At 40.9% G+C, this 14,933-nt stretch overlaps 1 protein-coding gene across 1 annotated transcript; it reads left to right on the forward strand.

The window, feature by feature from the left end:
* The first annotated feature begins 8,899 nt into the window (after window positions 1–8,899).
* Window positions 8,900–9,547, forward strand: LOC132870433 (zinc finger BED domain-containing protein 5-like). Its single transcript, XM_060904068.1, has one exon. The coding sequence runs from the start codon at window positions 8,903–8,905 to the stop codon at window positions 9,536–9,538; it is 636 nt and encodes a 211-aa protein (XP_060760051.1). The 5' UTR covers window positions 8,900–8,902; the 3' UTR covers window positions 9,539–9,547.
* Window positions 9,548–14,933: the final 5,386 nt, after the last annotated feature.

Below are 14,933 nucleotides of genomic sequence, written 5' to 3' on the forward strand. Positions count from 1 at the left end.
GTCTACCCAGTTAATTCTGTTACTTATTATTTACAGGCCCCCGGGGCCATATTCTGAGTTTCTTTCTGAATCTGCAGCTTTCGTCTCAGACCTTGTTATTTACTTAGACAAAGCTTTAGTTGTCTGAAATTTTAATATTCACTTTGATAACCCAGAAGATCCTCTTAAAACAGTGTTCATGTCCATTTTAGATTCAGTCAGGGTTAATCATAATGTCATAGGACCTACCCATAAGGGTGGTCACACTCTCGATCTAATACTAACATCTGTATTAAATACAGAAAATATAGTCACATTTCCACAGTCTGAAGTTACCTCAGATCATTTATATCATCTTATTCAAAATATATTTGTGCAATAATATATGCACCTTGCCATGCTCCTCTATTAAACATAAATTCACGTCAACTATTACAGCGTCTTATGGTCTCCCAGAGTTATCAACTTTGATTGGATCACTGTCAGCCCACACAGAGCTTGATCAGGCAACTGAATGCCTAGTCAACATTCTGCTATACTTTGCATAATGTAGCTCTACTTAAAAGAGAAATTATTAGAGAGAAAAAATTAGCACCTTGGTATAACAATTGCCCTTTAAAACGGACTACTCAAAAATCAGAACATAAATGGCGTGAAACAAAATTGGTAGTGTTCAAATTAGCATGGAAGGAGAGCTTCCTGAAGTAGAGAAGAGCTCTTAGTGCTGCTAGATCAACATATCTTTCCACCCTAATAGAGGATAACAAAAATAATCCTAGATTCCTATTTAATAATGTAGCAAAATTAACTAGGAAAAAGACCACTATGGACACATGCACCCCTGCAATCGACTTCATGAATTTTTTCAGTGACAAAATTGAAAATATCTGACGACAAATTCAAACTACTAATTTTAAGGCCAGGCCATTTAAGTAACTCTAATAGTATAACTGTATCAGATCAGCAATTAGAATGTTTTACTCCCCTCAGATAAATCAAACTAATTTATAATTTAATAAATTATAATAACTCTCCACATCAAAATCTTCAACTTGTAAGGGAACTAGTACACAACTCTTCAAACAGATAATTAGATTATATTAGATTCACTTTATTCATCCCACATCAGGGAAATTCACGTGTTACAGTAGCAAGAAAATGTCATACAGATAACAAATAAAACTGAAATAAAAATTAGACAAACGAAAGATTAAATACAGAGGGCTATTTGCATTATCTACCATGAAAAATTTTCGAAAAATTGCCTTATTGAGAGGCTCAGAAAAATTGCACATTACAGGTAGACTCTGTGTATATATACACACACACATATATACATTATATATATATATATATATATATATATATATATATATATATATATATATATATATATATATATATATATACACATACAGTGGGACAAAAAAGTATTTAGTCAGTCACCAATTGTGCAAGTTCTCCCACTTAAAAAGATGTGAGAGGCCTGTAATTTTCATCATGGGTATACCTCAACTATGAGAGACAGAATGAGAAAAAAAAATCCAGAAAATCACATTGTCTGATTTTTAAAGAATTTATTTGCAAATTATGGTGGAAAATAAGTATTTGGTCAATAACAAAAGTTCATCTCAATACTTTGTTATATACCCTTTGTTGGCAATGACAGAGGTCAAACGTTTTCTGTAAGTCTTCACAAGGTTTTCACACACTGTTGCTGGTCTTTTGGTCCATTCCTCCATGCAGATCTCCTCTAGAGCAGTGATGTTTTGGGGCTGTCGCTGGGCAACACGGACTTTCAACTCCCTCCAAAGATTTTCTATGGGGTTGAGATCTGGAGACTGGCTAGGCCACTCCAGGACCTTGAAATGCTTCTTACAAAGCCACTCCTTTGTTGCCCGGGCGGTGTGTTTGGGATCATTGTCATGCTGAAAGACCCAGCCACGTTTCATCTTCAATGCCCTTGCTGATGGAAGGAGGTTTTCACTCAAAATCTCACGATACATGGCCCCATTCATTCTTTCCTTTACACGGATCAGTCGTCCTGGTCCCTTTGCAGAAAAACAGCCCCAAAGCATGATGTTTCCACCCCCATGCTTCACAGTAGGTATGGTGTTCTTTGGATGCAACTCAGCATTCTTTCTCCTCCAAACACGACAAGTTTTTACCAAAAAGTTCTATTTTGGTTTCATCTGACCATATGACATTCTCCCAATCCTCTTCTGGATCATCCAAATACTCTCTAGCAAACTTCAGATGGGCCTGGACATGTACTGTCTTAAGCAGGGGGACACGTCTGGCACTGCAGGATTTGAGTCCCTGGTGGCGTAGTGTGTTACTGATGGTAGCCTTTGTTACTTTGGTCCCAGCTCTCTGCAGGTCATTCACTAGGTCCCCCCGTGTGGTTCTGGGATTTTTGCTCACCGTTCTTGTGATCATTTTGACCCCACGGGGTGAGATCTTGTGTGGAGCCCCAGATCGAGGGAGATTATCAGTGGTCTTGTATGTCTTCCATTTTCTAATAATTGCTCCCACAGTTGATTTCTTCACACCAAGCTGCTTACCTATTGCAGATTCAGTCTTCCCAGCCTGGTGCAGGTCTACAATTTTGTTTCTGGTGTCCTTTGACAGCTCTTTGGTCTTGGCCATAGTGGAGTTTGGAGTGTGACTGTTTGAGGTTGTGGACAGGTGTCTTTTATACTGATAACGAGTTCAAACAGGTGCCATTAATACAGGCAACGAGTGGAGGACAGAGGAGCCTCTTAAAGAAGTTGTTACAGGTCTGTGAGAGCCAGAAATCTTGCTTGTTTGTAGGTGACCAAATACTTATTTTACAGAGGAATTTATCAATTAATTCATTAAAAATCCTACAATGTGATTTCCTGGATTCTTTCCCCTCATTCTGTCTCTCATAGTTGTGTACCTATGATGAAAATTACAGGCCTCTCTCATCTTTTTAAGTGGGAGAACTTGCACAATTGGTGGCTGACTAAATACTTTTTTGCCCCACTGTGTGTGTGTGTGTGTGTGTGTGTGTGTGTATATATATATATATATATATATATATATATATATATATATATATATATATATGCATAAAAATAGTTGAGGCCTATATTATTGCACATAATAATTGCATTGATGAGAGATGGCAGAGGTAGTAGTGGTGAAGTAGTGCAAATATAACGACAAACAGGTTATTGGTGCTACATTACAAGTTGTGGGTGTTATACAGTCTGACAGCAGCAGATATGAATGACCTGCGGTATCGCTCCTTCTTACACTGTGGGTGTAGCAGTCTACTACTAAAAGAGCTGCTTAAAGCCCCCACAGCCCCATGTAGGGGATGAGAGGGGTTATCCATGATTGATGTCAGCTTGGCTAACATCCTCCTCTCACCTACCACCTCAATGGAGTCCAGAGGACAGCCCAAGACTGAGCCAGCCCTTCTGACCAGTTGATTAAGTCTCTTCCTGTCCCTCTCTGAACTTCCACAGCCCCAGCAGACCACAGTGTAGAAAATCGCTGATGCTACCACAGAGTCATAAAAAGTCCTAAGCAGTGTCCTGCACACACCAAAAGACCTCAGTCTTCTCAACAGGTGGAGACGACTTTGGCCCTTCTTGTACAGGACATCTGTATTGTTAGTCCAGTCCAGTTTGTTGTTGAGGTGAACACCCAGGTATTTGTACTCCTCCACGATCTCAATATCCAAACCCTGGATATTCACTGGTGCAATTTGAGGAGCCGTTCTTCTGAAATACCAGAAGCAATCGAACCTCTTCTAAAATAAATAAATAAATTCTTCCCTTAGAATCAGCTATGTATCCAAATCCTTTTAAACTAGCAGTTATCAAATCCCTGATTTAAAAATAATAATAATTAAAAAAAAAACTTGGTCTTTCACCTCAGTGCAGCAGCCTCTGGTGGACACCAGAGGCCTTGCACCTCCATTGCTCAGGCCCTACGGTACTTAAAACTACTTTTGCATTTTGTTTTATTGTTGTTTCTCGAGAGATTGTTGTTTCTTGAGAGATTTTTTGTTTTTAGGGCCCGAGCACCAGAGGTGCAAGGCCCTGTTCTTTCTGCTCCGATTCTTATAAGGGCCCAAGCTCTGGAGGTGCAAGGCTTCTTGTGTCCACCAGAGGCTGCTGCACTGGAGGTGCAAGGCCCTTTTGTTTCTGTAAAGATTTTTTTAAGGGCCTGAGCACCGGAGGTGCAAGGCTCTATTTCTGCTCTGATTCTTCTTTAGGGCCCGAGCACCAGAGGTGTAAGGCATCTGGTGTCCACCAGAGGCCGCTGCATCGGACGTGCAAGGCCCTATTGTTTCTGTTCTAATTATTATTATTTGGGCCTGAGCACTGGAGGTGCAAGGCCTCTGGCATTCACCACAGGCCGCTGCACTGGAGGGGCAAGGCCCTATTGTTTCTGTACTGATTATTACTATTTATTATTATTAGGGCCCGAGCACCGTTCGGTGTGAGACCCTATTGTTTTTCGAAGGATTATTAGGGCCCGAGCACCATTCTGTGCGAAGACCCTATTGTTTTTCGAAGGATTATTATTATTATTATTATTATTAGGGCCCGAGCACCGTTCGGTGCAAAGACCCTATTGTTTTCCCAAGGATTCTTCTTCTTCTTTTTCTGCCGCGTTTGGCCTTATTTGAGGCATTTCCCATGCACGAAAACTCATGAAATTTGATACACACATCAGTCATTGTCACTGCTACTCAGCCACAAACTTTTGGCCCCGGGCATGGCCCAGGGACTTCCCAGCGCCCCTTTTTCCATTTCCCATTGAAATGAATGGGTAGAACTTTGGAATGAAGATGTCATAAGGCCATTTGGAGTGAAATTACACATGGTCATTTTTAACGTGCTCCTCCTAGACCAGTGATTCATGAATTTTTTTTAATGACAAAATTGAGAATATCCGACAAAAAATTCAAACTACTAATTTAAGGTCAGACAATGAAAGTGACCTTGTAGTTAACTATATAACTGTATCGGATCATCAGTTAGAATGTTTTACTCCCCTAAAAGAAACTGAATTACTTTCATTAATCTCTACATCAAAAGCCTCAACTTGCATACTAGATCCCTTACCTACACATCTATTCAAACAGATAATGCCTGGAGTAATTGAACCGCTTCTAAAAATAATAAATTCTTCTCTTATGATTGGCTATGTACCCAAATCCTTTAAACTAGCAGTTATCAAACCCCTGATTAAAAAACCTGACCTTGATCCTTGTCAGCTGTCCAATTATCGGCCAATATCAAACCTCCCCTTTATCTCCAAGATCCTTGAAAAAGCTGTGGCACAGCAGTTATGCTCATATTTACATAGGAATAACATCCATGAAATGTATCAGTCAGGATTTAGACCTCATCATAGCACAGAGACAGCACTGGTTAAAGTAGTAAACGACCTACTGTTGGCATCTGATCAGGGCTGTGTCTCGCTACTTGTGTTGCTTGACCTTAGTGCTGCATTTGATACCATTGATCATTCCATTCTTCTGGATAGACTAGAAAATGTTGTGGGAGTTAAGGGACTGGCCCTCTCCTGGCTCAGGTCTTATCTAACTGATCGTTATCAGTATGTTGATATAAATGGTGATATTTCTAGACGTACCAAGGTAAAGTTTGGTGTTCCACAAGGTTCTGTCTTGGGTCCACTGCTTTTTTCTCTATATATGTTACCTCTGGGCGATATTATTCGTAAACATTGTATTAGTTTCCACTGTTATGCTGATGACACACAGTTGTATGTCTCTGCAAAACCTGATGAGAGACACCAGCTTTATAGAATTGAGGAATGTGTTAAGGACATTAGACACTGGATGCTTATTAATTTCCTTCTGCTTAACTCTGACAAGACTGAAGTACTTGTGCTAGGACCACATACAGCTAGAAGTAAGTTTTCTGATTACACAGTGACTCTGGATGGCCTTTCTGTTTCTTCACGTGCAGCAGTAAAAGACCTCGGAGTGATTATTGACCCCAGTCTTTCATTCGAAACTCACATTGATAACATCACCCGGATAGCTTTCTTTCATCTCAGAAATATTGCAAAGATAAGAAATTTAATGTCATTGCGTGACGCCGAAAAACTAGTCCATGCTTTCGTTACCTCCAGGTTGGATTATTGTAATGCCTTACTGTCTGGATGTTCCAATAAGTGCATAAATAAGCTCCAGTTAGTTCAAAATGCAGCAGCAAGAGTCCTTACTAGAACTAGAAAATATGACCACATCACGCCTGTCTTATCCACACTGCATTGGCTCCCAATCAAATTTCGTATTGATTATAAAATACTACTATTGACCTTTAAAGCACTAAATGGTCTCGCACCACAGTACCTGAGTGAACTTCTGCTCCTCTATGACCCGCCACGCCTACTTAGATCAAAAGGTGCAGGCTATCTGCTGGTACCTCGTATAGTGAAGGCTACATCAGGGGGCAGAGCCTTTTCTTACAAAGCCCCACAGTTATGGAACAGCCTTCCAAGTAATGTTCGGGAATCAGACACAGTCAGAGCATTTAAGTCTAGGCTGAAAACATATCTGTTTAGTCAAGCCTTTTGTTAATGGTGTTTATGAGGTAAAGGTGTAGATCTAGAGGGTCCTCAGACAGAGTGTTTTGGTAAACTGGGATGTATGGATGCTGTCAGTCCCCACTCGCTTGCTCACTTGAGTTTGTTGATGGTGTAGTGGCTGGCTGCTTTATGTCCCGGGGCTTCCTCATGCCTGTGTTACCTTCTGGCTCTCTCCTTTTAGTTATGCTGTCTTAGTTAGTTGCCGGAGTCCCTGCTTGTACTCGGTGCAATATGTATACTGCTCCTACTTATTCAGGTGACATTGGGCATACCTAACCACCTGTGTTTTCTTTCCCTCCCCCCTCCCCCACCCCAAATCTGTCCCTCTGAGTTACATGGAATCAACAGGAAATCTTTTGGTGGAGAGGGTGGAGACCTCGGCTGGCTATCGTAGCCTGCAGGGAATTGGCCGTCAGACTTCTGTCGCATGTCCCAGACCTGGTGAAATGTAACTGAATTGTCTTGGCCAGCCCTAAGGGTCCCATCTGCATCTCATCATTGCTGAGGAGTGTGCTCCCATCACCCAATCAAGCATCCAGCCAGAGCAGGTCATGATATATTTTTTACCATATTAACATGCCATTGTTGTGTGTTATGCCTGATGTCAAGACTCTCGTCTCTGCGAGCCTACCACACAGATTTAATACTTGTCATTTTTAGGGCATACCTAACAACATGTGTTTTCTTTCTCTCTCTCTTCCCCCCCAATCTGTCCCTCTGAGTTACATGTTGGTCCTGGGATTGAGATGCTGGCCTCTTCTGCCCCTCGGACCTGCTTGATCCATCATGGTGCCCTGTGTCTGGTCGGAGTTTTATCGCATCGCTCCTGTGAAGGACGGCCCCATGAGGACAGTTGAAGGTTATACCAGAGGGTTATACTCGGCTCACACACGTCCTCTACAGTTCTCCCTCTCTCCTGATCCACGCTCCCATTCGTGGATTTAAGCCACGACAGTAATTTTCTCGTACTTGTCATAATTAGTGATGAGAGGTTATACCTCTTGACTCTTACAGTAATGCTTTTATGGCTGAGGACTACAGTTGTCTTGCTAACTTTAGGACTGCAGTTATCATGAATCAGTTTTGCACTCAAGTTTCCATCAATGAAGAGTTATAACATCAACGAAACTGTCCTCATGTTAAAACTGTTAATATTATAGTCAGGCTGTCTGTTGTTGCCCAAATGAGGATGGTTCCCTTTTGAGTCTGGTTCCTCTCGAGGTTTCTTCCTCATGTCGTCTGAGGGAGTTTTTCCTTGCCACCGTCGCCACAGGCTTGCTCATTGGGGATAGATTAGGTATAAAATTAGCTCATGTTTTAAGTTGTTCAAATTCTGTAAAGCTGCTTTGCGACAATGTTTATTGTTAAAAGGGCTATACAAATAAACTTGACTTGACTTGATTCTCAAACTGTGGTACGCGGGCTCCATTCTAGTGATACGCCAAAGAATCACTTAATTAAATATAAATAAAATAAAAAAAACGTTAAATACTATACATAATATCCGAATGGATGAAAATATCTTATCAACCGATGACAAGAAAATGAAAGGAGATACAAATTAAGTTAATAATTTTAAAAAGTTTGCAAGTGCTTCTGGGTAGCCATATGTACTGTAGCGTACGTACGCATTCCTGCCAGTTCCGCTGACAGATGGTTATCCGCCATTGGTAGACTAGGCTGTGATGGGAAAAGGTGGAGGTGACTTTGCTAATTATAACAAGTACGAGAAAATTACTGTCGTGGCTTAAATCCGCGAATGGGAGCGTGGATCAGGAGAGAGGGAGAACTGTAGAGGACGTATGTGAGCCGAGTGCAGATGCTAACGACAGTGGCAAAACCAGCCCCAGAACTGCTAGCAAACGGCAGAAACCAGTAAGGAGGAAGTATGACGAAAAATACATAAAACTGGGATTCATTTGGAGCGGGACAGAGGAGCTGCCCAGGCCGCAGTGTGTTGTATGTGGCAACATTCTGAGCAATGAGTCCATGAAACCATCGCATCTCAAACGGCATCTTACAACCAAACACACAGCACTGAAGGACAAACCAATGGATTTTTTTTTTACGAAAACGTGATGAACTGAAGCAGTCCAAGTCCACCATTCTGTCCTATGGTACACCTGTAGCCAAAGCACAGGAAGCTTCATATCGTGCCAGCCTCCTGATCACCAGAGCTGGTAACCCGCACACAATCGGGGAACTGTTGTGTTTACCATTAGCCAAAGAGATGACACGTATCATGTGTGGAGAGAAAGCTGCCAGAGAGTTAAACTTGGTGCCGCTTTCAAATGACACTGTGTCAAGGAGGATAAACGACATGGCTGATGATGTTAAAAAGACACTGATTGAGCTCATTAAGAACAGTAGATATTTTGCCATACAGCTTGATGAGACTACAGATATTGCAGATTTGGCCAATTTATTGGTTTATGTGAGATATGAATATGACGGTGTGGCGCAGGAGGACTTTATGTTCTGTAAATCACTGGAGACCAGAACTACATCAGAGCAAATATTCCAGTTACTGAACAAGTTCATCCAGGAGCATGGCTTGGACTGGGAAAAGTGTGTGGGTGTATGTACTGACGGAGCGAGGGCCATGACGGGTCGCAACAGCGGGGTAGCAGCTCGCATCCGAGAGGTGGCACCTGAGATGCGCTGGACTCACTGCAGCATCCATCGCGAGGCGCTGGCAGTGAAGAGGATGCCTGATGACCTGAAGTCCGTGCTGGATTGTGCTGTAAAAACTGTGAACTTCATCAAGGCCAGACCGATGAATGCTCGCTTATTTCATGTGCTCTGCGAGGAGATGGGCAGTGAGCATGTCCAACTCTTGCTTCATACTGAAGTAAGGTGGCTTTCAAGAGGAAAGGTGCTTTCAAGGCTTTTCGAATTGCACAGAGAGGTCCAGATGTTCTTGCAGGACACAAATTTCCCCGTCAGACATTTTTGAGGATACTGTGTGGCTCAGTCAATTGGCATACTTGTCTGACATTTTTTCACGTTTAAATGACCTGAATTTGGGATTACAGGGACTCTTCATCAATGTTTTTGATGTGCAGGACAAAATCAATGCACTGCTGAAAAAGTTGGAGTTATTTGAAATCAAAGTCAAGACAGGTGATGTTTCAGCTTTCCCTGCTTTGGAGAGTTTTTTGTCTGACAATGACCTGATGCTTGATGATGGAGTCAGGGAGAACATCACTGCACACCTCACATCACTCAGACAACAGTTCTGCAATTATTTCCCAGTGATGCCTAAATATGAAGCTAGCAGCTGGATGAGAAACCCTTTCAACATCGACACCTCTCACATGGCCTCAATGGACTTAACTGTTGTTGAGCAGGAGAGGTTAATAGAGCTGTCTTGTGACGAAACACTGAAGGCATCTTTCAGAAAGCACACTCTGTTGGACTTTTGGATAAAGCGGTACAGTGTATACCCTGTGCTTTCTGACAAGGCTGTGCGATTTCTCCTTCCTTTTGTGACCACCTACCTGTGTGAGAAAGGCTTCTCTTCACTTGTTGTCATAAAAACAAAGTACAGAAGCAAGGTGGATGCTGAGCCAAACCTGAGACTGAAGCTGACCTCCATTGACCCAGACGTTGCAGGACTGTGTTCACAGAGGCATGCACACCCATCACATTAAGCTCAGTAAGTTGTCAATCAATAGTCAATCAGTCAATAGTCTGTGTATATTTAACATTATAAGCTGTTATTCTTAATGCTTTTCCTCACTTTTGTTTTATTCTTAATCTTATTGTTCTTCCTCTGTTTGTGGGTGTGTGTTTCTGTTTCAGAAAGCAGTCACTGGACTTAAGAAACGGCAAGAACTGCAGCTATGCATAGCCTGTTTTGATTTTTTTCAAGTACATCAAGTACAGTACTTTTTTTTACTTAACATTTAAGTACAGTACAGTTATTTAACTTTTAAGTACATTTTCATTTAATCTTTAAGAACTGTCTTTTAATATTTATTTTAGTTTATTTCACTTTTATGTGCAATTAATTTTATTTGATTCATTAAGTACAGTGTTTTATTTTCCTATATTTAAACACAGTGTTACTGTTCAAAGTACTGTGTGTAATGTTACAGTGGCCAACAATATTAAATATACTTGTTAAATAAAACCTCCGCCTTGTTTTTAATGAATACTTAGGCCTACTACGCTACTGTATTTTAATGTTGGTCATTATGGTGGTACTTGGAGAACCAAGTATTTTCTGAGGTGGTACTTGGTGAAAAAAGTTTGAGAACCACTGTCCTAGACGGTTCATCAAATTCATGTCAAACTTGGCATACATGACGCCAAGATATTGCTGAAGTTGAATTGCTAAGGGATTTTTGATATGTTGTAATATGTTGAAATATTATAACATATAATATGCCAAGATATTGCTGAATGTTGAACTCTGATATCTTGTAATATGATTCTGATTCTGATACTCTTTAGCCATTATGGGCCTGTCTGATATAGCGCCACCAACTGGCCAAGGAAAGAATAGGGTTTTGAATATGTGTGTTTTGACACATGATGAATTTTAACATGCTCCTCCTAGACGGCTCATGAGATTCATGTGAAATTTGTTATACGTGATGCCAAGATGTCGCTGATATTAAATTGCGAAGGGATTTTTGATATCTTGATATCTTGTAATATGTTGAAATGGCCTATGATTTTAATATCTTGCCACGTAAACAGGAAACGTGTCAGAAAGCCACAGTGCATTGACTGTATGGTCAGACACTTCTTACTTCAATAGATATTATGATTATTATGATAACCTGACGCCCAATGGGCCTGCCTGTTATAGCGCCACCACCTGGCCAAGCAGGAAATGTGCCAGAAATTGGCAATGCCTTAACTGATTGATCTGACACTTTACAAAATATTGTGTATTATGATTGTGATGATATTCACGTGTAATTCAGATGCCTAGCACAGCGCCACCATCTGGCCAAGCAGGAAATGGCGAAAAATGTTCAATTCATTGATGGATTGATCTGAAACTTTACAAAATATTGGATATCGTGAGTCTGATGATATAACATATACAATTCTGTGCACACTCATACACACACTCAGTCATATGCATATTTATGCATACACACATACACTCTCTCACAAGTATGCACTCACATGCACACGCAACATCTATGAGCACACTCTCACACACACACACTTTTTCTCTCTCTCTCCCCTGACAAATAGGCACACACACACACACACACACACACACACAATAATAGCGGAGCTCCAGCGGAGCACCATACCTAAGAAAAAATGGTAAACCCATGGAGTTGATTTTTTGTGGTTTGTCTGTGCAAGTGTACCACCAGTCATACACACCGCCTAGTGGTCAATGTTAGTAACTACCAGTCATACACACTGCCTAGTGGCCAGTGTTAGTAATTACCAGTCATACACACCGCCTAGTGGCCAGTGCTAGCCAGTAAAGAAATAAAAGAGACTGGCTAGGATATAAGAAAATTCTACAACCCAGAAACAGATGGGAACTACGCTTTTAGGCAGTGCCTAAATCTATATATTAGTGACCTGCCATCATTGTGCATTTTGTTGCAGACATATGAAAACTCTGCATGTACACACACACACTGCAGACACAGGAAAGCTAAGATGACTTAAGATTACAGCGTGAGATAGAGATAAGGAGGAGACACGTATAGTTTTGTACATATATACCGGTAAATGTACATTTTCACACCACAGAAAAACACACACACACACACACACACACACACACACACACACACACACACACACACACACACACACAGTCTTTGTCTGTCTATCTCTCATCTGTCAAGCAGTCATGGCATTTGCAACATGCACATCATCTTTGAACATTTGATGAATATATGACATGTGACTGTTTTGTTGGGTGGCGGAATGTCCTGGGTTGCGGAACCACACGTGCGAGGGCCCGTCAAGGCCGCTAGCGGCTTTAATTATTATTATTATTCAACACTGCCATTTTGGAGGTGGTTCCCATGGGCGAAAACTCATGAAATTGGTACACAGATCAGTCCTGGCCATTGATGCTCAGGGATAGAGGCTTGGCCCCAGGTTTGTCCAGGGGACTCCATAGTGTGCTCACACATCATTGAGACTTCTTCCCAGTATATAGTTTCACCTATCCATGTCAAAATTGGTAGGTGTGTAAGGTGCCCCAAGATGAACAAAACTGAAATATACATTGTTTTAGCCAATTGACTTGCAACAGGATTTGCGATATCTTGCATGATGTTGAAATGAGTCTCAATAAATTGAAATGAAAACCAATAAATGTATGTTTCGCCATGCAAAGAAGAAGTGTGTCACAAATTCACCATGCATTGCCTGATACGGCTAAAACTTAACAGATTATAAGACATAATGGTTCTGATGACGTCCACATGCCCAAAGTGACCCTCTGGTATAGCGCCACCATTTGAACCTGGAAAGTAATGACTCCATTGGCCAAAAATTTAAACTCATAAAATTTGGTACACACATCAGTCCTGGCCACCACTACTCAGGGATAGAGGCTTGGCCCCAGGTGTGTCAGTGGCACAATGTGACGGAGGCCTCTGTCTCTGTTCACGAGCGGCAACTGTAGTGCTGCCTATTGTTTCATTAAGCACGTAACACACGCTTGTTGTTTTCCCGTTTACACGCTACTTTCATTAAACAATAATATTACGGCTATGACAGCAGGGGTGCACACCTAAAGTTAGTAGCAGAGAGTAACATACGCGCACACACGCATACACGCGCACACACATATTGCCTTCATCTTTAGTGGTTCGTACTTTTAAACAATTTGCTATGCCACACACGATAAAATGGTCATTGTTGAATGTTGTGTTTGTACTTATCTTTGAGCGCTCTTTGTCTTCTTGTATTTTGTGTTTGGCATGTCTGTTGGTGGCGTTTCTGTGTTTGGTGGGTTGTTTGAATGGTCCGCGTAATTCCAATGCAGGGAAATGAAAGCCAAACCGAGTGGTTCAAACTTGGGGCTACTTTAGTAGTGTCTGGCCTGCGCAATGCATCGTGGGATTGGACTATACTATGGGAAGGGGGGGGGGGTTCAGTGAATGTTATTTATACATGCTAGATGGGCAAAAGTGCAATAGTTTTTATGGGAATGTGTAGTGTTTATATGAATGTGTGATTATTGCTGCACATGTAATCCATTATGCCTTTTGTGACAATAATTGATTAAAGTGCAGGGTTGGTATGACCCAGGGGAGGGGCTTAGGGCCTAAAAGGGGATCCTCATTCAGTGTATGGGAGAGTGAGAGGGGACAGCAAGGGTAATGTAGACTGTGGCTGTAAAAGTTCCATATTTTGTGGAAGTGCTATTTCTCCTACTAGACTGGTAACAAAATTCAAAAAAGTGCTTATTTAAGGAGTTAAAGGCATTTTATGAGAGCATATATATGAGAGTTTTTTTCTTTGTTTTTTGTAAAGGCTTTACCCCATTTAAAACAAAACAAAAAACAAACAACAAAGAAAAAAACTCTCATGTATACTAACCCTGATTAACCTGTATACCCTGTATGCCCCCACATTTTGTATGCTGCTGAATCTGTCCTTTTTTCAGTAGCTTTGTATAAACAATAACCGCTAAATGTAATGCAATGTTATGTAAGGTGATCGCCTAGGCATTCTCATTGTGAAAAGTAAGTCACATGTACATGGACTGGCATTTAATGTTGTATTTGTTCCTTTCTATTTGTTTTTTGTCTGTTCATATTCTTTTTGGGGGAATAAAGTCAGTTTAAAAATGCCGTTAAATGCATAGGCCTATAGGCCAAGTTTAATGAGCTTGAGGTGATCAGAGGTCATATGTCATTTTACAAATGAAAAATGAATTCAGCACCCAAACATTTAACAAACAAGGCCATTTGCTAACTTCATTAATCATTTTAGTACATTTCATTCCTTAGAAAGCTGAGAAACTGGGTTCAGCTGAGACGTTTACAGGCCCAAAGTTCAATGACCTCTAGAGGTCAACAGAGGTCAGATGGAGCTCGGCATATTGCAGATTTGAATTCGGCACACCCAAATTGACAAAATAAGACTGTTTGCCGACTTTGTCTCAGAAATGCCTTTAGGTGTCACAATTCTGGATTTTGGTACCAGTCTATACGTCTTTAATTATTATTATTATTATTATTATTTGTAATTTATTACATTTTTTTGTATTATATAACCTACAATATACCTTTTCACCACTCTTGGCAACTTTTGCATGTTTGCCTGTATGTTGGGTGCACTGTAAATAAAACACCTTGCACTAAAGTGCTATTTGTGGCGGAGCCAGTTTTTTTTTTTGTGGA

Source organism: Neoarius graeffei, chromosome 22 (assembly GCF_027579695.1).
Source record: "Neoarius graeffei isolate fNeoGra1 chromosome 22, fNeoGra1.pri, whole genome shotgun sequence".
Taxonomy (NCBI): domain Eukaryota; kingdom Metazoa; phylum Chordata; class Actinopteri; order Siluriformes; family Ariidae; genus Neoarius; species Neoarius graeffei.